We start from the raw sequence: 21,303 nt of genomic DNA on the forward strand, positions 1-21,303 counted from the left end.
AAAGAGTACAATAACACCCCATGTTAAATCTGACACATGGCCTGTTGTTTGCAGATACCAGATGTCGTACCTGACAGACGCCTGCTGGAGTCCTGTCAGACCGTCTGTCTTCTTCACGGCCAAGATGGACGGCACTCTGGACGTTTGGGACATCCTCTTCAAACAGAACGACCCCACGCTCAGCCTCAAAGTACCTTTCTCCAACCTTTGCATCACAAAAAGAAAAACATGAAATGTACCCCCTTTGCACCTTCCATTAAAATGCGTTTTGGGTGATTGGATTGCTATTGGATCATGCCTGACCACATAAAGTACAGGTGTAAATGCACCCAAGGAGGACGGATTGTGATCCGATCAGCTAAACCACTTCCGGAGGTGGTCAAGTGTAGATGCAATGCGTTGCATTGTCGAATCCATTGTCGAATCCATTGTCAACAACTGTGTGCGTCGAAATACATAATTGGCGTCACTGCTTTGATGCCATTACCATGGCGACAGTCTGCTGCTGATGTGACAGCATTAGCTTAAAAAACAAACTCTTCTTTTTTAAAGTTAAAATAATTGAACAGCCCAAAACACATGTGCATGTTAATTAAATAGCACTCGTTCGCTGGCTGCAATATCGCGCTAACTCCAACCTAATGTTAGCAAAACAAAACAAAAAAACAAAAAAGCCCCAGCACAGATGCTGTACATCTCACAGTGCCCACTGAGCAGCTATGTTACAGCCACGGACTAGCCAATTAATGCCACCCTCTGGAGGCCACCAGCAACCGTCCCCAAGTATCCATCCAAGTATCCGTTCTACCCTGTGTTGCCACGCTGCAAGCTACGCTGGCACCGTGGAAAAATACACATAAATGCGTACCAAGAACATGAATAATGGTTTGGTTATCTGGTGACACTTGACTACATCTCTAAAATGATAATATGGACAAAAGTCATAGACTAGATCCTCTGGCATGGACAAGCGAGAGGAGGATGTGACGTTTGGTTGAGCTGGACTGAGCGATCGGATCTCAATAGGTGCTTTTTCTTTTCTGACCGCAGGAACCTTTTCATGGTTCTAGGAACAGTTGGAGGAACTCTCCCCTTTTTGTTGTGTTCGCACCGCAGGAACTAGGGATCATAATAGTTCTTAGAACGCCGTTTAGAGGAACCTTTTCAGCTCCTACTTCAGGGTAGGTACTTTCCCAGCACAAGAGGAACCTTTAGTGGTCGAGATGTAAGTGTAGCTAGCTACGTTGAATGCCCCGAGGCGTTGTCTTCTTTTCTTTTTCGCTAACGTTAGCTAGCTAATGAGTAGTATCAAAGTACTATCAATCGCCCATGAACTCACTTGCTTTGCTGTGAAGTTACTACAGTAGTAGCGGTTAGCATGCTAACCACCAGGCCCCACTTCAGCATTCCTATGGTTCCTATTGAATGCAAACAGAAAAAAGCTCTTGAAGTTATGTAGTTCTCGGGGAACCTCCCCAGCGGGCAGTTCCTCTTAAGCCACTTCTAAACATGAAGTCTGGACCATGTCCGGCTAGCCAGAGCAGGATATTTTCCGGATTTACCTTTCTAGACATGAGGGGTCTTTGTTTAGAAACAGCTGGAAATGGTCTGTTTTTTCTGCCAAGTAGAGTGGGCGGGGGGAGCGCGAGGGCGGTGGGGTGCGGTGCGGAGGAGAGCCTGAAGAACTTGGGCACTATACCCAAAACACACGCACAGGTCTCCATACACTGCATCCACAACATGAGATCTCTGTCAAACACTTTTCTCCACTACTCCATAACGCACATGTCTCACTGTGAGGTTCCCGATGCATTCCGACGCATTCAGGCGATAACGTGGGGTGGCAATGTGGCCCAAAAAAAGTGAGCGCTTGCCTTTGTTACAGCGCCCAAAAGCCGCCAGTCAAAATAGTGGTTGCACCGTCGCACTAACGTTAAACTGTGGAAGATTTTACAAGTGGCATTCAAGTCAATTTATTTCTCCTCACAAACGTTAGGCTGTATGTCTCGATAGAGGCTGATACAACCCTAGCCCCTTTTGGTACTCTTTTCCGCGTATTACGTGATCGTTGTCTCGCTATGAAAAACACCACATATTAATTGAACGGTTCTTCATTATACAGAGGTAGGCCTACGTCAAATGTATTACTAGATGCCACTCTTCAATTCGGCATGTATATGATCCACGGATATGTTACTGTAAGTGAATAAAATGTCAATTCTGGATGTGAGTCGCCTGAAATCCCGCTGTCTTCCTCCGTTAAAACGGCATGTTTTTGAATGGAGTTTGGTTACCGATTCGCTAAAGCTGTTCGTTTGTAGCACTTGAGGAAACCATATTAATAGCAGCTGTAAATGTAATCAGGTTAAATCATATAGATAGAATCTGGATACGAGACACATTTTAATGCAAGGTGTAAATGGAGTCAAAACCTTTAAATCAGTGGTTTTAAGCAAACCGTGTGCCATGGTGTCGTAGGGTTTTCCTTCCTACGGAACATGACAGCCCAGTTCAGACTCTCAACCCTCCATGGCACACGGTTGAAAAAATTACATGTAACCAGTAATTGTTGTTGTTATTGTTATTGTTGTTGGTGGTAGGTGTGTGACGAGGCTCTGTACAGCCTGCGGGTGCAGGATAATGGGCGTTTCCTGGCCTGCGGCTCCCAGCAGGGCAACGCCACACTGCTGGAAATCTGCCCCGGACTGTCCACGCTGCAGACGAACGAGAAGAGCTTGGTCGCTGCTGTAAGCCCCGCCCACACTGCACCAGTTGTCACTCACCGCAAGGCCCCGCCCACATTGCACCAAGTGTCACTCACCGCAAGGCCCCGCCCACATTGCACCAGGTGTCACTCACCGCAAGGCCCCGCCCACACTGCACCAGCTGTCACTCAATGCCCCGCCCACACTCCACCAGCTGTCACTCAATGCCCCTCCCAGGCCCGGACTGGCCATCTGCTCTGCTCAAAATGGTCTGTCCATGTGAACGCAAGCGCGGAAGTTCAAAACAATTTCCTTGCTCGATGCAGTTAGATGCCTGTAAATATGTACAGATAAAATGGACATAAATACAAATGTCTTAATGTTAGGACACAGACTGCATTATTGACAGAATAGCACTGATGCTTCTTATTCACCTTGTGTTCCAACACGGTGATCAGCCAATTACCTCCTACGCTTCCTGTGATAGTACTTGTGCTTTATTGCACAATCCAAATCTTTGTCAAAATTTGCCACTTTCAGCGTGTAGGTTGCTAGCTTGCTAGCTTGCTAGCTAATGTTGTTGTTTCACAGTGGTGGAGGAATTTCAGAGCGACACGCAGGGAGCAGAAAGGGATTTCCCTTCGCTCCGACTGAATGGTCGCAGCCAATGGCAGAGCTTAGATCTGCTGCAGCCTGAGTCAGACCAGTGTTGCAGATACGATTTCCGAATGTTTTCAAGTCTTAGTAGACCACCGATTACAGTAAACAAATGAGGCCATCGCTGAGAAGATTCATTGGCAGCCTCCATTGTTTCTCCACCTGGTGGATCTGGAGAGAAGAGGTTCCGTTCTTCCAGGGTCCTTGCTCGAATGGATTTGCCGGAGGGACATGAGGAGTCATAATTAGTTGGGTTTTAGGGTCAGACTGAGGCCGGGTTAAGTCCCTCCCCCGTCCCTCCACCCAATCCATTTCAGCGAATTGGATCTTGAAGAAGGTTGATGCTAGCATCAACCTTCTTATAGGGCAAACGCAGCTACAGCGTCTGCAGCAGATGGTGGAAGGAGGGGAAGGAAGATGGAGAAATCACAACCCAGTCGCCAGAATAAAATGTTGGCATGTGACATCCATTAGGTTGAACTCAACTTATCTGAACCAAAAATATGTTGCATAATCAACAACCGCAGGAGTGTTTCCAACGTCATTTGAAAACACTACGTAGGGTAACAAGGCCAGGGTAACGGGGCCAGAAACACATGGGGAAACACATTTGGTAGCACGTGTTAATACCAAGCCATGGTTATTACCTGGTATTACACAATTATTACTTCTTTGTTATCACACTATTACCCCCCTATTATTATGCTGTTGCCGAGCTACCAATCATATTCTTATTGATTTGATTTGATGTGATCAGCCTGTGCTGCAGATTGACTTTGGCTGTGATGTCTTTGCCTGGGGCAGATGTTTGAGCGTGAGACCAAACGGGAGAAGATCCTGGAGTCTCGTCAGCGGGAGCTCCGCCTGAAGGAGCGCAGCCGGTCTGAGCAGAGCCGGGAGGAGGAGTCCGCCCGGGGCGAGGAGGGCGAGGAGCGGCCCGAGGAGCTGATCGCCCGGGCAGAGGCTGAGTTCTACAGCACCGTCGAGTCCGAGCTCAGGAGGAGAGAGAGAGAGGAGGAGAGGCACAGGGTGAGCCCCAGTGTTGGGCAAGTTACTGAAAATTAGTTAGTTACAGGTAGTAGTTACTTGTCTCACAAAGTAATTTAATTACTTTAAATGAATTACTTAATAGTAAATTAATTACTTTAAAGTCTGCTTCGATTCTCTTATTAAAGGGATAGCTGTGATTTTTTTCTGTCGGGTTGTATGAGGTACTTGCCAATAATATTATATTATAAGATATATAACATACATAATATAATATACAAATAAGAGATATATATATACCATATATATATATATATACCATATATATATATATATATATATATATATGGTTTTTGATCCCTCAAATGGTAAATGGTAAATGGCCTGCATTTATATAGCGCTTTTATCCAAAGCGCTTTACAATCAGTAGATAGTCTACATTCACCCATTCATACACCGATGGCGGCAGGCTGCCACGCAGGGTGCCTACACACCATCGGGAGCAAGGAGGGTTAAGTGTCTTGCCCAAGGACACAACGACGGCAGCTGGGAGGGAGCGGGGATCGAACCGCCAACCCATGCGACCTGACCACACCTCCTTTTCAGACCAAAACACCCACTGGCATCTGACCACACCTCCTTTTCAGACCAAACACTCACTGCATCTGACCACACCTCCTTTTCAGACCAAACACCCACTGCACCTGACCACACCTCCTTTTCAGACCAAACACCCACTGCACCTGACCACACCTCCTTTTCAGACCAAACACCCACTGCATCTGACCGCACCTCCTTTTCAGACCAAACACCCACTGCACCTGACCACACCTCCTTTTCAGACCAAAACACCAACTGCACCTGACCACACCTCCTTTTCAGACCAAAACACCCACTGGCATCTGACCACACCTCCTTTTCAGACCAAAACACCCACTGCACCTGATCACACCTCCTTTTCAGACCAAAACACCCACTGCATCTGACCACACCTCCTTTTCAGACCAAAACACCCACTGGCATCTGACCACACCTCCTTTTCAGACCAAAACACCCACTGGCACCTGACCACACCTCCTTTTCAGACCAAAACACCCACTGCATCTGACCACACCTCCTTTTCAGACCAAAACACCCACTGCACCTGACCACACCTCCTTTTCAGACCAAAACACCAACTGCATCTGACCACACCTCCTTTTCAGACCAAAACACCCACTGGCATCTGACCACACCTCCTTTTCAGACCAAAACACCCACTGGCATCTGACCACACCTCCTTTTCAGACCAAAACACCCACTGCACCTGACCACACCTCCTTTTCAGACCAAAACACCCACTGCATCTGACCACACCTCCTTTTCAGACCAAAACACCCACTGCACCTGACCACACCTCCTTTTCAGACCAAAACACCAACTGCATCTGACCACACCTCCTTTTCAGACCAAAACACCCACTGGCATCTGACCACACCTCCTTTTCAGACCAAAACACCCACTGGCATCTGACCACACCTCCTTTTCAGACCAAAACACCCACTGCATCTGACCACACCTCCTTTTCAGACCAAAACACCCACTGGCATCTGACCACACCTCCTTTTCAGACCAAAACACCCACTGGCATCTGACCACACCTCCTTTTCAGACCAAAACACCCACTGCATCTGACCACACCTCCTTTTCAGACCAAAACACCCACTGCATCTGACCACACCTCCTTTTCAGACCAAAACACCCACTGGCATCTGACCACACCTCCTTTTCAGACCAAAACACCCACTGCATCTGACCACACCTCCTTCTCAGACAAAAACACCCACTGCATCTGACCACACCTCCTTCTCAGACCAAAACACCCACTGCACCTGACCACACCTCCTTTTCAGACCAAACACTCACTGCACCTGACCACACCTCCTTTTCAGACCAAAACACTCACTTCACCTGACCACACCTTCTTTTCAGACCAAACACTCACTTCACCTGACCACACCTCCTTTTCAGACCAAACACTTACTGCACCTGACCACACCTCCTTTTCAGACCAAACACTTACTGCATCTGACCACACCTCCTTTTCAGACCAAACACTCACTGCACCTGACCACACCTCCTTTTCAGACCAAACACTCACTGCACCTGACCACACCTCCTTTTCAGACCAAACACTCACTTCACCTGACCACACCTCCTTTTCAGACCAATACACCCACTGCACCTGACCACACCTCCTTTTCAGACCAAAACACCCACTGGCATCTGACCACACCTCCTTTTCAGACCAAACACTCACTGCATCTGACCACACCTCCTTTTCAGACCAAACACTCACTTCACCTGACCACACCTCCTTTTCAGACCAAACACCCACTGCACCTGACCACACCTCCTTTTCAGACCAAAACACCCACTGGCACCTGACCACACCTCCTTTTCAGACCAATACACCCACTGCATCTGACCACACCTCCTTTTCAGACCAATACACGCACTGCATCTGACCACACCTCCTTTTCAGACCAAACACTCACTTCACCTGACCACACCTCCTTTTCAGACCAAACACCCACTGCATCTGACCACACCTCCTTTTCAGACCAAAACACCCACTGGCACCTGACCACACCTCCTTTTCAGACCAAACACCCACTGCACGTGACCACACCTCCTTTTCAGACCAAAACACCAACTGCACCTGACCACACCTCCTTTTCAGACCAAAACACCAACTGCACCTGACCACACCTCCTTTTCAGACCAAACACCCACTGCACCTGACCACACCTCCTTTTCAGACCAAAACACCCACTGGCACCTGACCACACCTCCTTTTCAGACCAAAACACCCACTGGCATCTGACCACACCTCCTTTTCAGACCAAAACACCCACTGGCACCTGACCACACCTCCTTTTCAGACCAAAACACCCACTGCACCTGACCACACCTCCTTTTCAGACCAAAACACCCACTGCATCTGACCACACCTCCTTTTCACACCAAAACACCCACTGCTGCCCAGCGGAGCGCAAGTACATTTGTTATTGAGACAGCGTGCTGGGCCTGAAAATTACACCTCCATCGGTCGGAAACTAGTATTGACCCCAAGGACCCCAAGGACTTTAGGGTTTCTATTCAGGAGTCAAAGAAAGGAAAAAGCATTATGTAGAAAAACTTCAATTGAAAAATAAATACCTCTCCTGCCTCCGGGGGTTTACAGGTTTATATTGTCTGTCTTTTCTTTCCAGGAAAAAGGCGTCTGTGAAGAGAAAGAAGTGGAAGACGGAGCGGAATGACCAGATCACGTCTCTCTCACTCACTCACACACACACACACCCACACACACACACACACACACACACTCACACTCACACTCACACTCACACTCACACTCACACTCACACTCTCTCACACACACACACACACACACACACACTCACACTCACACTCACACTCTCTCACACACACACACACACACACACACACGGTCTTGTCACAGAACTCGTGAGTGATATTGATATGATCACCACACTGCCGTATGTGCAGAGTCAAGGGTCCATTGAAGCAGCACCAGCGATTGATCCTGAAATACAAACGTCAGCTTTGGAGGGAATTGAACTCGCAACCTCCGGCCTTCTGACTGATCCTGTGCCACTGATTCATTTCACATTACCATTTTGAGGACCACAATGGAAATAAGCCCTCTGACTTTTTTGTGTTTTTATCCTCGGTGATTGATTATTGTCTGTTCTTTCATTACTATATGTACTGTTGTGTTATTTTATTTTATCACCAAATAAATTCATTCATTCATTCATTCATTCATACAAGATGCTGTGATTCTGAGATGTGACCAAGTCAACTTTGCTCGAGTCCCAAGTCAGACTCAAGTCAAGTCCAAAATCTAAATGTAGATTACCAGGTCAGGTCCACATCATTAATGTCAAGTCCCAACTCTAAATGTAGATTACCAGGTCATGTCCACATCATTAATGTCAAGTCCCAAGTCTAAATGTAGATTAGCAAATCAAGTCCACATCATTAACAGGTAGCCTATGCAAAGTCATGGATAGTGAAAAAGGTGACAGATACCAGGGCACACACAAAATCATTCACTTAGGTGCCCTATTTTGGGATGAAAATGACTACCTAAAGGTGACTGCATCACTGCATTAATGTCAAGTCCCAAGTCTAAATGTAGATGAGCAAATCAAGTCCACGTCATTAATGTCAAGTCCCAAGTCTAAATGTAGATTAGCAAATCAAGTCCATGTCATTAATGTCAAGTCCCAAATCTAAATGTAGATTAGCAAATCAAGTCCATGTCATTAATGTCAAGTCCCAAGTCTAAATGTAGATTAGCAAATCAAGTCCACGTCATTAATGTCAAGTCCCAAGTCTAAATGTAAAACAAAAAGTCAAGTCAGAACAAATCAAGAGTCCAGTATCAATTTAATACTAAACTAAATATCTGGTACTTTTCAATGCAATGTGGTTTTAATCAGGTAGTTGCTTGGTAAGAACACAATGCGTTTGATTTCTATAATCACTTTCAACTTCAATAACTGCAATCATTCCATACATATTCAGAAAACAGAATTGAAATTCAGTCGTCTGCAGGAACAAATCTCATCACTTATGATTTGATTCAATACATTTTATTTCAATCATGTAAAAAAACAGAGAAAACATTTAAACAAAAATCTAAATCAATCTAAGTGATTTACACAAACACAAGACCTCAAATCAAGTGTTTAGAAACCTTTTCAAGTCATCAAGTACAAGTCAGTCTACTCCCAAGTCACCAGAACCCAAGCCTCACAATGTCAAAATATAAGTGATGCGATGTATAGTTTTTGAGATATTAACATTTGTTTGACGTTAGTGTTGCTTAGTGTCTTTTTCACAGTCATTTCTGCTGTCAGAGTCGTTTCAGACAGAGGCTGAACTGAGGGGCTGCTTAAAGGGACAGTAAGATAAACCAGGAGTTTTTTTTTACTGTGAATCGCACAAAATAACAATATAATGCCACTGGTCACATGACAGCTGTATGGCTGTTCTACCACACACACACATTTTAAATGTCTGTACATTTTATTTTCCTTACTTGAAGCACATTGGACCCTGGCTTTTGAAATGAGGATGTACAAAATAAACGTTTTGATGCAGATGATAATAATTATTATACATTTTCTGTCCCATGTCAGTCGACAGGTGTGGAGATTAGGATATCGACATCTTTAAAACGAATTTGAAAAGTCTTAAAGATCTAAATTTAAGACCTATGAAAATATTAAAACATATTAAATATAGTTTTTAGAGACCCCTCTTTCTCACTCACTCTCTCTCTTTCTCACACACACGCACACACCCACCCACCCACACACACACACACGTAATGACATATTTATTCTTTTGTTTAATTTGCATGCAGCTCTCTGAGTCAATACAGTCTGGGGGTTAAAATAATTTGGGGAGCAGGTTTTGTTTTCATCACATCAGCTTTAACAACACACAGCTGGATTTAATGTCTTTGCTAAACACTGTCTATAGTTTCATAAAACATTTGACACAACATTTGTCAGCCGGGAGGATGAATTAACAGACGTTATTGTGGCGTGCAACCAAACAATGTTCCAAAAGCAGAGATACCTTCCACTGTTAAAGGAACACTGCCCATTTTCAACCAGCTTTGTATCATTAGAACATCAGTAGTATACAGAGGTGTAGTGCTATCTGGAGAAGTGGGGGAACGCACCTATAGCTCTATGGGGAACACTCCCCTCCCCTGGCACACGCACAGGTCCCAACAACCCCCCCCCCCCCCGCACGCAAATATGCGTTATTATGGAACCCACACCGCGGTTCCGGCAAAACCATGCCCTGTGCCCGCCTACGTGGCAGTCAAGCTCCGGGATTGGCCAGGAGCGAGTATTTTATTCCCTTTTGACAGCTCTGCCTCTTGACAGCTCGGATCTCCCACATCACAAACACTGCGCCCAGCCCGGCGATTTCATTAACGGTGCCCCGAAAAAATTTATTTTCGCTTGTGAAACAAATGTTCAGTGTCAAAATCATAGGCAGCGTGAGGGCATCACGCATGGGACAAAAGCACATAAACAGCAAGACTTGCACTATATGAGATAAGAAAGGCCACATCTGGCCATGAAATAAAATAATACATTATGATGCATAATATGCTAAAAATTATTATAATTATCACTGGTATGGCCAAATTGAGATCATTTTCCATTCCTTCTTCACAAAGAAGCAATGCTCACCTCTATTCGATTAAGGCAGCCGTGCAAGTCTCCATGCACTGCGCATTCCACAACAAAAGAACATTGCCAGCTCAGATTGTTCATTTGTTTTGTTTTCTCCAGATAGTCCCGTATTCTGCTTTAACACGCTTTCTCTAAATTGGCCCAGTTGGCGTTGTGGGCGCTGGTAGATGCGTTCCATAACACACAGTCAGAATGTAGGCTATTCTGTTGCACACTGAATGTATTCTGTTACACACTGTTAATGCGTTAATTGTAGCAATATAAGTTCATATCAGCTTGTAGCTACGAATCGGGGGCTGTAACAGAGATCAAAGCGGCTGTATCAGGTGAGCTGGCGCTGCCCAATTACGCACAGGGGGGAGACCACGGCTTCAATGCGCAGATGAAATATCATCAAAGTTGCCAATTGATTTGTACTGCCGCCACCCACGGCTCAACAGGTGTTTCTGCACTCCTCCAGTTTGCCCATGACATTATTCAGGTGTTTGTTGTTTTTCTTCCTTGGGAAGAACCGTGGTGGGTCCCATAATAACGCATCGCAGTAGCACTCTTCTTCATGCTGTCGTAAATAATAACGTACAAAACACCCCTTGGGGAAGTGTGGGAACGCCGTTCCCCCGCGTTACATTAGCACTACACCTATGGTAGTATATCAGAAAACTAAACGCTTTTGAAGTCTGTAATTTAATTTGACAGTTATTGAGTGTTAAAGTGTGGACCAGTGACATCACTGGTTCACACTAACTCAAATTAATAACTCATTAACTCAAATCAACTCGCAATAATTGTCAAACTAGATGAATGACTTCAAAACCGTTTACAGTTTGAGAGTTGATTTGAGTTAATGAGTTATTAATTTGAGTTAACACTCAATAACTGTCAGATACAAAGCTGGTTGAAAATGGGCGGAGTGTTCCTTTAAGATGCTATTGGATGAGTTAGCGGCATTATCGGCACATGGTCAAGTCAGCTAATTCATCCAGACTCCTGGGGCTTCTGGCTGGCAGGTTGGCTAACCTAATTTAGCTAGATAGTAATTTGTCCACCTTACCAAGCAAGCTAATGTTATAGAACATTAGCCAGCTAAAACCACAATATATTTGTCACAGTCATTTTATGCATCACTTTTGGCTCCATCCAGCCGTTTATTGTGGTAACAACACACTGTTATCAGGTCTTCAGACAGTTTCATAGTAAAAAGGTTACAAGCTAAAACAAGCTATAGGGTCCCTCCATGAATTGAAAGCACTCTATTCCCCCCCCCCCCCCCCCAACCCCATTGCTGCTGTTTAGCCAGACAGGCTTCATAGATAAAACATTTCTCTTTTTCTGGGGGACTTTTTGGTGGACTCTTTGTTGTGATGGACCGTTTGTTGACATCAGCAAACTCCATTTCTAAGCAAGTGTTGCAGCGTGTTGGATCTTCTTCTCTGGTTTACTGGCGGAGGCGCTGTTCTCAGGACATTTATGACATTTCAGATGCGGCATCTGCGTGAATCTCTTCCCACAGCCGGCACACCTGTACGGCTTCTCCCCGGTGTGCACCCTACTGTGTCTCCGCAGACTTCCCTTTTCGCTGAAACTCTTCCCGCAGGTGGAGCAGCCAAACGGTTTCTCCCCCGTGTGGAGTCGGGTGTGCGCGAGCAGCATTCCCCTCCGACTGAAGCTCCTCCCACACACGGAGCAGCCGAAGGGTCTCTCTCCCGTGTGAGTCCTCATGTGCGTTGCCACCGTTCCGCTCTGGCTGAACCTTTTATCGCACAGCGAGCACCCGAAGGGTTTCTCCGATGTGTGGCTCCTCATGTGACTCTGCATATTTTCCCTCTGACTAAACGTTTTGCTGCAAATGGAACAGCCGAAAGGCTTCTCACCTGTGTGACTTCTCATGTGTGTCTGTAAATTTTGCTTTTGGACAAATCTTTTACTACAAACCATGCAGGCGAAGGGCTTCTCCCCAGTGTGAGTTCTCACGTGTCTTTCAAAATCCACAATAGAGCCAGATATTTTACCACAAACGCTGCAGGTCCTGTGAGATTGAAGGTGATGTTTCAAGCTCTCTGCGGGCTCCAGTTGTTTTCCACACAAACCACAATCTGCTGAATGGACATGAACGTGCCGCACTAAAGAAGCCTTTTTAGGAAAAACCTTTCCACACACTTCACAGCGAGGTCCAGAAGCTTCTAAACCTGACTGAGGTTCTCTAGTCTTCTTCCCATAATCATCACTGTCTTCAGTCTCACATTCAGAAGAGTCTGAAGTCTTGCCATCACAAGTTGTTTGTAAATGACTAGCTGGATCTAAGTTCCTGGCTGGTTCTGATACTCCACACTCCTCTCCATCAGCTTCTGTTTTAATCTGTTCTGTTGAGCTGCTGGCTAGAGGCTCCGCCTCTCTGTTCTCCTCAGTTTGGCTTTGATGAAGCTGTGTGGACTGAGGTTTCTCTTCCTCATCTTCACTCTTCACAGGGACAGGAGTGAATGGGAACTGGGTGATATGGGCCTCCTCCGGCCCTTGAAGCTGCTCTCCCTCCTGACTAATCCAGAGTTCCTCCGGTTCCTCTTTAATGTGTGGGGGCTCTGGGTTCTCCTGGTCCAGACTGGAGCTCCACTCCTGCTGCTCAGGGGGAACCTCTTCTTTACAGACCAACAGCTGCTTGGAGAAGGCGTCTAGAGGGAAGAGCAAAAAAAAACAAAAAAACAGCCTACTTATACAGTTGGATTTTTGGGAAACATTTCAGTTCAGAATTCATATTTTATGCCTACTGAACACTCCTCCACTCGTGTATATAATGTATAAATGCACTTGCAATGTTGTGATGGTCTTTTTGTTGTTTTCCCTATTTCTTTATCTCTGAATATTGATATGAGGCTGAGCGCTACGCTGCATTCAGACACTAAGACAAATTTGTGTATGTAATTTACATATTGTCGCAATAAAAGTGCCTGATTCTGATTCAGAACAGACTGAACTCAACCTTAAATAAATGGACAACAGTGCTGGTCAGAAAATAAACGTCTTTGTTTCCTGTCATGGCCATCCATATGTACATTTTATTTTGGGCACAATACTTTTATTTGTTTTGGACTCGTGAACACACTCTGTGATGAAGCGAATTGCATACTTATATGTATGTATATATATATATATGTAGGCTATACTTATATTATGGCAAATTCCCTGAATAGTTTAAAAAACCTTCTGAAAAAATGATTGATGAGTAAACTAGGGTAAAATATGATTCGAGTCCCCCGGTGTTTTATGGTATGTTTGTTTTAATCTCAAGTTCCTTTTATCTTTTGTCTGATTTGTAGCCTATAGTTTTATTTGATGTTGTATTACTGTATGTCATGTTCTTAAAATCAGGGACCATGATGGAAATAAGTGTATTACACTTTTCATGTTATCCCTTGGATGTTTGTCTGCATTATCCATAATAAAATTCATTAATTCATTCATATAACGAGCATTAGCCCCAGAACTATAAAAGCTTATCAAAGACAAACACTCATGTTTCTCATTAAAGCTCAGGTGACTGATTCTGATTGTGATTGAAACTCCTATAGGCTATGTGGGCAAATCTGAATATTATTATTTTTTACTCACAGAGCGTAAATGTAATTTAAAGGTGAGACCTTCAAATGATTTTCATTTATCAGTATCGATAGATAATATAGGCCTATAGGAGAATCACATGCATGAGTGAGGGGGTAGGCTACTGTCTTTTGGAATGAGTTGCCTCTGATTCGTTTTTTCTTTTGTCTTTAAGACAAAAAGAAAAGAAAAAAAAGGCTAGGCCTACTTAAAATAATAAAATAAATCTTGCTAATAGCAAGATTTAGACTAGGCTACAGAAAATGCATGGCAACTAAGACAGAGGACACATAGGCCTATCCAACACATGTCTAAAAGCTAAATGGAAATGTAATGCTTTTGTTTAAATGTTCTCCATTTGAATGGGTGGAACTATATGGTTTGTCATGTGACCAGTCATCATCCTTAAGAAAGGAATTGCTACCCGACCATCCTGCCTGCTGTAATGCATGTGCATGCTGCAGCAGGACACTCAAATAAACGCACCCACCCAATCAATCAATGAAAATATTAACAGCCGATATTGTGCTACATTTCTGGGTATGGCGTCTCCTCTTCTGCCCCGCTACCAACTAGCCTGCTTCATCATCTTTATGAGCCCACAGAGGAATAGAAGATCTCGGTGTTTAGGCTACTGACCGCTCCTGCAGCGCCGGGTTTGGGAGATGATCTCCATCTAGGCTGAGCCCCCGGCAGCAGCTGCTGTTTCAGTCCGTTTTTCAAACCTCCTGCCCGGGCCTGAAGCACAGACGAACACCGCTCCGTTACCGTTCATCGCCTGTCCACGTAAACACCAGTCTCAAACACCCACACACACACAAGACAGGCGCTTCAGCTTAGCGGCTAGGCTAGAGCCCCCCCCCCCCAAGATGACGTGTGAGTGTGACGTTGCCTCCATCATGTCATAAAAAAACCACCACGTCCCCTGATTGTAGCCTATATATTTCCAGTTCTCCTCCATTGATATGATTGAAAATAATACAATGTTATCTTAAAACGTGTATCTAGGATAGGCCTACTAGGGCCTATGCATCTACTCATGCTGAGATTTAGCTAGCCTACTTGTGTAATAATCTTGCCTAGGCCATATAGTCTATTATTTTTTGTGTAATTCTAATGAATGTTATGTTTAGCCTTCTGTTGGCAACGTCTTGATTAATAAAAAATATAGGCTATTTATCAAAAGGCTGCTGTTGTTCTGAAGAATAGAATAGAAATGTTTCATAACAGGTTCTCAAAATTGTGATGTTGAAGAGATAAGATAACTACAACAGCAGCTCTTATTTAATCATTAATTTAATTTAATAATAATTTGACTCTACCCAATTATTGACCTCGATCAACAATAAAATATTTGTTCATGTTCTAAATGTGTTGCCATTGTCCAAATGTTGACTACAACAATATTATTTTGCAATTGAAACAATAGATTAAAGCAAAAATATCCTCACAAAAATAATGATTTGTTGTCGTTTGGATGATAGAACTTATACTTTTTTTTATACTTATACTTTTATTTTGAAGGCCGAACGCCCAAACAGGAAGTAATTTATCTATGTGGCGTCACGACGTCATGACACATTCGCACTCCAGCGGAAGTAAACAGACAAAAGCCCGTCTGCTCGTGACAACGTTAGCTCGCGTGCTAGCGGGTCGTTTCTCTGCCACAGTTTCCCCTGGCTGTCTTTGCTTTATTTTGACCTGTAAATGTCGCGCGTGCAGAAGCTGAGGGTGTTCGTGGACCGGCGGGTGCGCGCGGCGGTCGAGGAGATCGTCGGTGTTTTTGACGCGACGCTCGCGCGGTACGAGCAGGAAGCCGCGCTGTCCCAGGAGGTGATCGCGCGCCAGCACGCGCTGCTGTGCGCGGTGCTCAAACCGCAAACCCCGCAGCTGCCCGCAGGTCTGTGAAACTCTCCCTTTATTTGGACCTGGTGGTATTCTCTATTACCCCGCTCTCGTCTCCACAAAGTACTGAGACAACAAAATGCAGTCTAGCATCTAACCAGAAGTGCAAAAGAAGTGCTGTGTGTGTGTGTGTGTGTGCGCGCGTGCGTGTGTGTGTGTGTGTGTGTGTGTGCGTGCGTGCGTGCGTGCACGCCCAAGTGTTCCCCAGACCACCTTTTCAAGTGGACCCTGTGGTTCGATGTTCCATTTCCGGGCACGGAACGCAACAGTCAAACGAACCGGACCTGTCAGTTTAGGGACAAATGTGCTCCCGGGTCCCCAGTGTGAAACCACTGAAAGTCACACAGGATTTCACCCTATACGAGGCATCAGCCGAGCAGCATTTTGGTAAACACAAACCGCGTCAACGGCAATGGAACCCTATGGAGGGTGAGCTTTAAGAGGCTTGAGTGTCTGATCTAGGCGGCTGACCCTGTTTACATTTAATAAAACTGCGACAGTTCACACAACTTTAACACGACATGCATATATTATACATCAAACTCTTGAGCTACTTCTGCTCTCACTCAGAATGTCAAAATATAAGCGATGTGATGTATAGTTTTTGAGATATTAACGTTTGTTTGGCACAACTCATACTAATAACTTCCACAGGGTTCCGCATTTCTGGGTGGCAAGTGACGTTACGCTGATTCGTCCTATAGGGCGGCAGTTAATAGTACGAGTTGTGCCAAACAAACAAACTACATCGCTTATATTTTGACATTCTGAGTGAGAGCAGAAGTAGCTCAAGAGTTTGATGTATAATATATGCATGTCGTGTTAAAGTTGTGTGAACTGTTGCAGTTTTTAAAATGTAAACGGAGTTAGCCGGCTAGAGTCAGACACTCAAGCCTCGCGCCACTTGGGCTCCATAGGGTTTCATTGCCGTTGCCACCCAGTGACGCGGTTTGTTTAGGCTACCAAAATGCTGGTCGGCTGATCCCCCGTATATCAGCTGCATGCCGTTAAATTTTTATATTGTGTTACTTCCTGCACTTTAGACACAAAATGGCTGCTTTGGGTGTAATGTGAAATTGGCGTATGTAGTTCCCGGGAACGTGTAAAGTCTTCAAAGCCGGCAACCCTAAACGGTTACGAACGCCCCCCCCCCCCCCCCCCCCCCCCCCCCCCAGCTCAGAGTCTCTGTCAGCAGCGGCAATATAGATATATTTTTATTTTATTTTTTTACATTGTTACACTTTTGTTGGATGTTATATGGTTATATAGCCTAATTTATGGTTATACAGTATTCATGTAGCCTATGATGAAAGTATATCTGCAATCAAGTCATTTTTGGGCAAGGCCAAACCTTGCTTGCCTAACCTTGCTTGCAAGATGGATAACCTCGCGAGATCAAAAGAGATTCTCTCGACGTAATCCATCAGCGGGCTGGATTACTGCATTCCCAGATGGACTGGTTTAGTGAAACGTAATGTGAAGCTAAACCGTCCATCTGGCAGCGTCAGGTTAACTTTGGCCTTCGATAAATAAAAATGTTTTGGGGCATCACAGCCCAAATGTATGGCACCAAGGCCAAAACCAAAATGACAGCCACACTCCGGGGCATCCACAGCACTGTGGTATCATTCCTGCCCTGGTGCGTCCCCTGGATGCATCAATAGTGAATTTACTGCGTTCCTATCGGATTTGAATGCGTCAGACACAGGATGCGGACCATTTTACATCACTGAATTGTACGTTTTTTCTGTTTGTTTTTCTCCTCCCTCTAGATGCTTTCACCAAGCAGCTGTTGGTCAGTGAAGAAGAGGTTCCCCCTGAGCAGCAGGAGTGGAGCTCCAGTCTGGACCAGGAGGGCCCAGAGCCCCCACACATTAAAGAGGAACAGGAGGAACTCTGGATCAGTCAGGAGGGAGAGCAGCTTCAACGGGCGGAAGAGGCCGACATCATGAAGTTCACTTATGACCCTAGCTGTGCGGAAAGTGGAGATCAGGACCACCAGACCGTCGCTGGCACTTCAGCTCAGCAGCTGAATCCAGAAGGTGGTGCAGAGGACTCGGCTCCAGCGAGTCCTTTACAAGCGGCTAGTGATGCCCAGCTCCTCTCTTCACACTCCTCTGAAACTGAAGACAGCCACGATTACGGCAAAGACTCCGGAGATCCTCAGCCGGGTTTAAACGCGGCGAAATCGAAGAAGCGGCGGCGTAAAGCGGACGGACAACCACACTTTGGCTGCAAAGTGTGTGGGAGGAGTTTCCAGGCAAAGGGCTTTTTGATGATGCACGTCAACGTTCACTCCAACGACCCCGCGTGCGCCTGCGGCGTGTGCGGCGAGCGCTTCCACACCGCCGAAAGCCTCAAGCTCCACCTGCAGACGCACCGCAAGAACAGACGCAAGTGTGACGTGTGCGCACGGGACTTTCCGACGCGCCAGTGCCTCGAAAACCACATGAGAACGCACACGGGCGAGCGTCCGTTCTGCTGCCGCGTCTGCTCCAAGCGCTTCCACCAGCGCTCGCACCTGGCCACGCACCTCAAGCTGCACACGGGCGAGAAGCCGCACCGGTGCAGCGAGTGCGGCAAGTCGTTCATACAGCTGTCGAACAAGAGGAGGCACAAATGTCGCCCCAGAGCCACGAGCTAGCGCGCGCGCGCGGGACTCGGCCAGGAGAAACTAGTCCAGTTCCTTATGGGCTTTTGTTCAACATCTTTGGAAAGTTGGATAAACTATGCATTTTTAGAAGGTTTAGAGTTTTACCAACCCCAAAACCAACGTTTAAAAGTTTGTTTTTAAAGTCTCTGTGGTGGCTATCTTGGACTTTCAAAATGGCGACCACCGAAAGTAAACCCCTGCCTGGAAAGCCCTATTTGGCCTATATGAAACCCAGCAATACTGTTTCCTATGAACCTTTATGATTGAAATGTCATCTGTAGGTAGCCTGGTAATCTATAGGCCTAGTGGTGAAAGTGTGAAGGCTGCAGGAAACCAATCTTGGCACGTCCGTGCGAATAAAAGCCTGCGTTTGCTTGGTTTTGGGAGAAAAACAAAGAGTTCGGCTTCAGACTCCGCAGTGCTGGTCGAGGGGCTGACATGTCGGTGGGAGGATTTCTCTTCCTTTATGACAAACACTCCATTCTCAGATTCCCTTCTGTTGTCGCTCTTTGACATTTTTTGTCACCTCTGTTTCCGGTTTCCCTCGGTTACCGTTGCCGCTTTAACACGGCCCTTAATGGTGTGGCATTTAAATACATAAAGGATGTGAAGAGTATACACACGAATATACACAAGATGTTCTGAGGTGTGTTTAGCTTCAGGCTTGCTCGACTGCATTGTTGTTATAACACCGTCTTAACAGTAGAGCTGCAACAGTTAGGCGATTGACTGAAAATTAATCGTCAATTATTTTTTCTAATTTTTTTAGACCAAATTTCAAGAAAAGAAAAAGAGAAATTCACTCCTGCTTCTTAAATCTGAATATTTTCTGGTTTATTTTGACTTCTAAGGGGACATTCACACCAAAAGCGTTTTTTTTTCAGTTAGAACGATATGAAAATCATGTCGAGGGCGCTTCCATTGTGCACAAAACACAGCGCACGGAGCTGTTTTTTTCTGCTCCGTTTTGTTTTCACCTGCAGTACAGATCAGAACACAACGACCACAAGGACGGTAGCCAGCTGGTTTTGTCTGTTTGATGTCGTTCACTGTCAACATGAAAGCCAGATTATTGCCAATTCTGGCAGCAGCGGAGGTCGAGGATTCCTCTGGAGAAGAGAAGGTAGGAGTGAAAATGACGAGCAGCGCGCTTTTCCTCTAATGTTCAACTTTTTTCAGCTTTAAAATGCCCACAGCGCTCCTCCAAAAACAACAGACGCCACCAGCACTTAAACGCCATGTGCGTTTATTAAAAGAGGAGCACGTCTAGCACGTCCTTACATAGAGAATGAATTGCAGAAAGACGCTGGCAGCTCCAAAAACGCTTTTGGTCTGAACGTCCCCTTAGACAGAAACGGATTATGTTTGGGTTGTGGACTGTTAGTCAGGACAAAAGAAGGCATTTGAGGACATCATCTTGGGCTTTGGGGAAAAAGTGACATTTCTTTTGACATTTGACATTTTATAAACCAAACGATAGTCGAGAAAGTAATCAACAGATAAACCGATAATGAAAATCATCGTTATTTGCAGCCGTACTCAACACACTTAACATGTCAAGCTAAAATGAGAAGGCGGGTGGTGACTTTCCTGGACTTTGGTTTTTACCGATCCGGTGATTTGACTTCAGTTGTAGAATCTGCTTAGTGTATTGACAGCTGCTCTGTTTGTTCTCCGTTTACTAAATGCAAATGTAGCGTGTACAAAGAAATCCAAATAAATGTTGATATACAGACTAACTCTGAACTGTCATGTTACAGTACTACCTCTGAACTGTCATGTTTCTACTTTCTTCCAGGGCTCCTACACATTTTCAATCTTTTTCCAGACCTTGATTCTTTTGAAGATTTTCTCTGGTGTCCAATATGATTGTAGGCAGATAGACATCTTGCTCCTGCAAACTAGCTCATATCACTGTATAGATGAAGATTGTTCTTCACAGCCCACCACGTCCACAGATATCAGAATATGTGAGATGATTGGCAGGGTTCCTACTCGCTTTGCCTTTCCATTTTAAAACTCCATATTGTTCCAGGCAGAGCCTATGTTGATCGTTGACTGGATGCGAGTTGGTGGAGGGTATTTTGATATAATGCATGCTGACAGCGGCTGGGTCATAAGAGAACCCCTCTATCTGAACATTCTGATCAACACAAACTGTGGACTTTACAACCTAAAAGCTAGACTTGTGTGTGTAACTACAATATATATATATATATATATATATATATATATATATATATATATATATATATATATACCGTATATATATATATGTATGAAGAGTTCATTTGCAAAAACAGGTATCTCCGTTTGGATTTTTTTATCATTTTATTTTATATATTGATGTATTTATACTGTAATTTATTTATTTTTGGGAATTTTTTATTGTCAATCATAACTAAAACATATTCATCTGATAATTTTCACATAAATCGCCTCAATGTTTTCTATGTGCACTCCAGGGAGTATCAAACATGTTTGTTCATTTTAAGAATGGCGTTTACCTGTTTTT

At 44.8% G+C, this 21,303-nt stretch overlaps 2 protein-coding genes across 2 annotated transcripts in view; both read left to right on the forward strand.

The window, feature by feature from the left end:
* The window catches only part of dnai2b (dynein, axonemal, intermediate chain 2b), a gene marked incomplete at its 5' end in the record, with an annotated part of 45,177 nt that extends 37,098 nt beyond the window's left edge, over positions 1–8,079 (forward strand). The window contains 4 exons of the mRNA XM_083645775.1: positions 55–190; positions 2,601–2,747; positions 4,167–4,391; positions 7,604–8,079. Of these exons, the coding sequence (XP_083501901.1) occupies positions 55–190; positions 2,601–2,747; positions 4,167–4,391; positions 7,604–7,651 (556 nt within the window). The 3' untranslated portion in view covers positions 7,652–8,079. The remainder of the gene's footprint in view (positions 1–54; positions 191–2,600; positions 2,748–4,166; positions 4,392–7,603) is intronic.
* A 7,797-nt stretch (positions 8,080–15,876) lies between these two features.
* Positions 15,877–20,445, forward strand: LOC310785800 (uncharacterized protein). The gene is made up of 2 exons (XM_083646951.1): positions 15,877–16,130; positions 17,908–20,445. The coding sequence occupies exons 1-2, from the start codon at positions 15,938–15,940 to the stop codon at positions 18,777–18,779; spliced, it is 1,065 nt and encodes a 354-aa protein (XP_083503077.1). The 5' UTR covers positions 15,877–15,937; the 3' UTR covers positions 18,780–20,445.
* Positions 20,446–21,303: the final 858 nt, after the last annotated feature.

Source organism: Poromitra crassiceps (assembly GCF_964638095.1).
Source record: "Poromitra crassiceps genome assembly, chromosome: 11".
Classification (NCBI taxonomy): Eukaryota; Metazoa; Chordata; class Actinopteri; order Beryciformes; family Melamphaidae; genus Poromitra; species Poromitra crassiceps.

Bases quoted from the DNA above. Each gene is read 5' to 3' on its own strand.
- LOC310785800 (XM_083646951.1), top strand. From the start codon at position 15,938: ATGTCGCGCGTGCAGAAGCTGAGGGTGTTCGTGGACCGGCGGGTGCGC. The intron at 16,131-17,907 runs GTCTGTGAAACT...TCCTCCCTCTAG, and splicing joins AACCCCGCAGCTGCCCGCAG to ATGCTTTCACCAAGCAGCTG.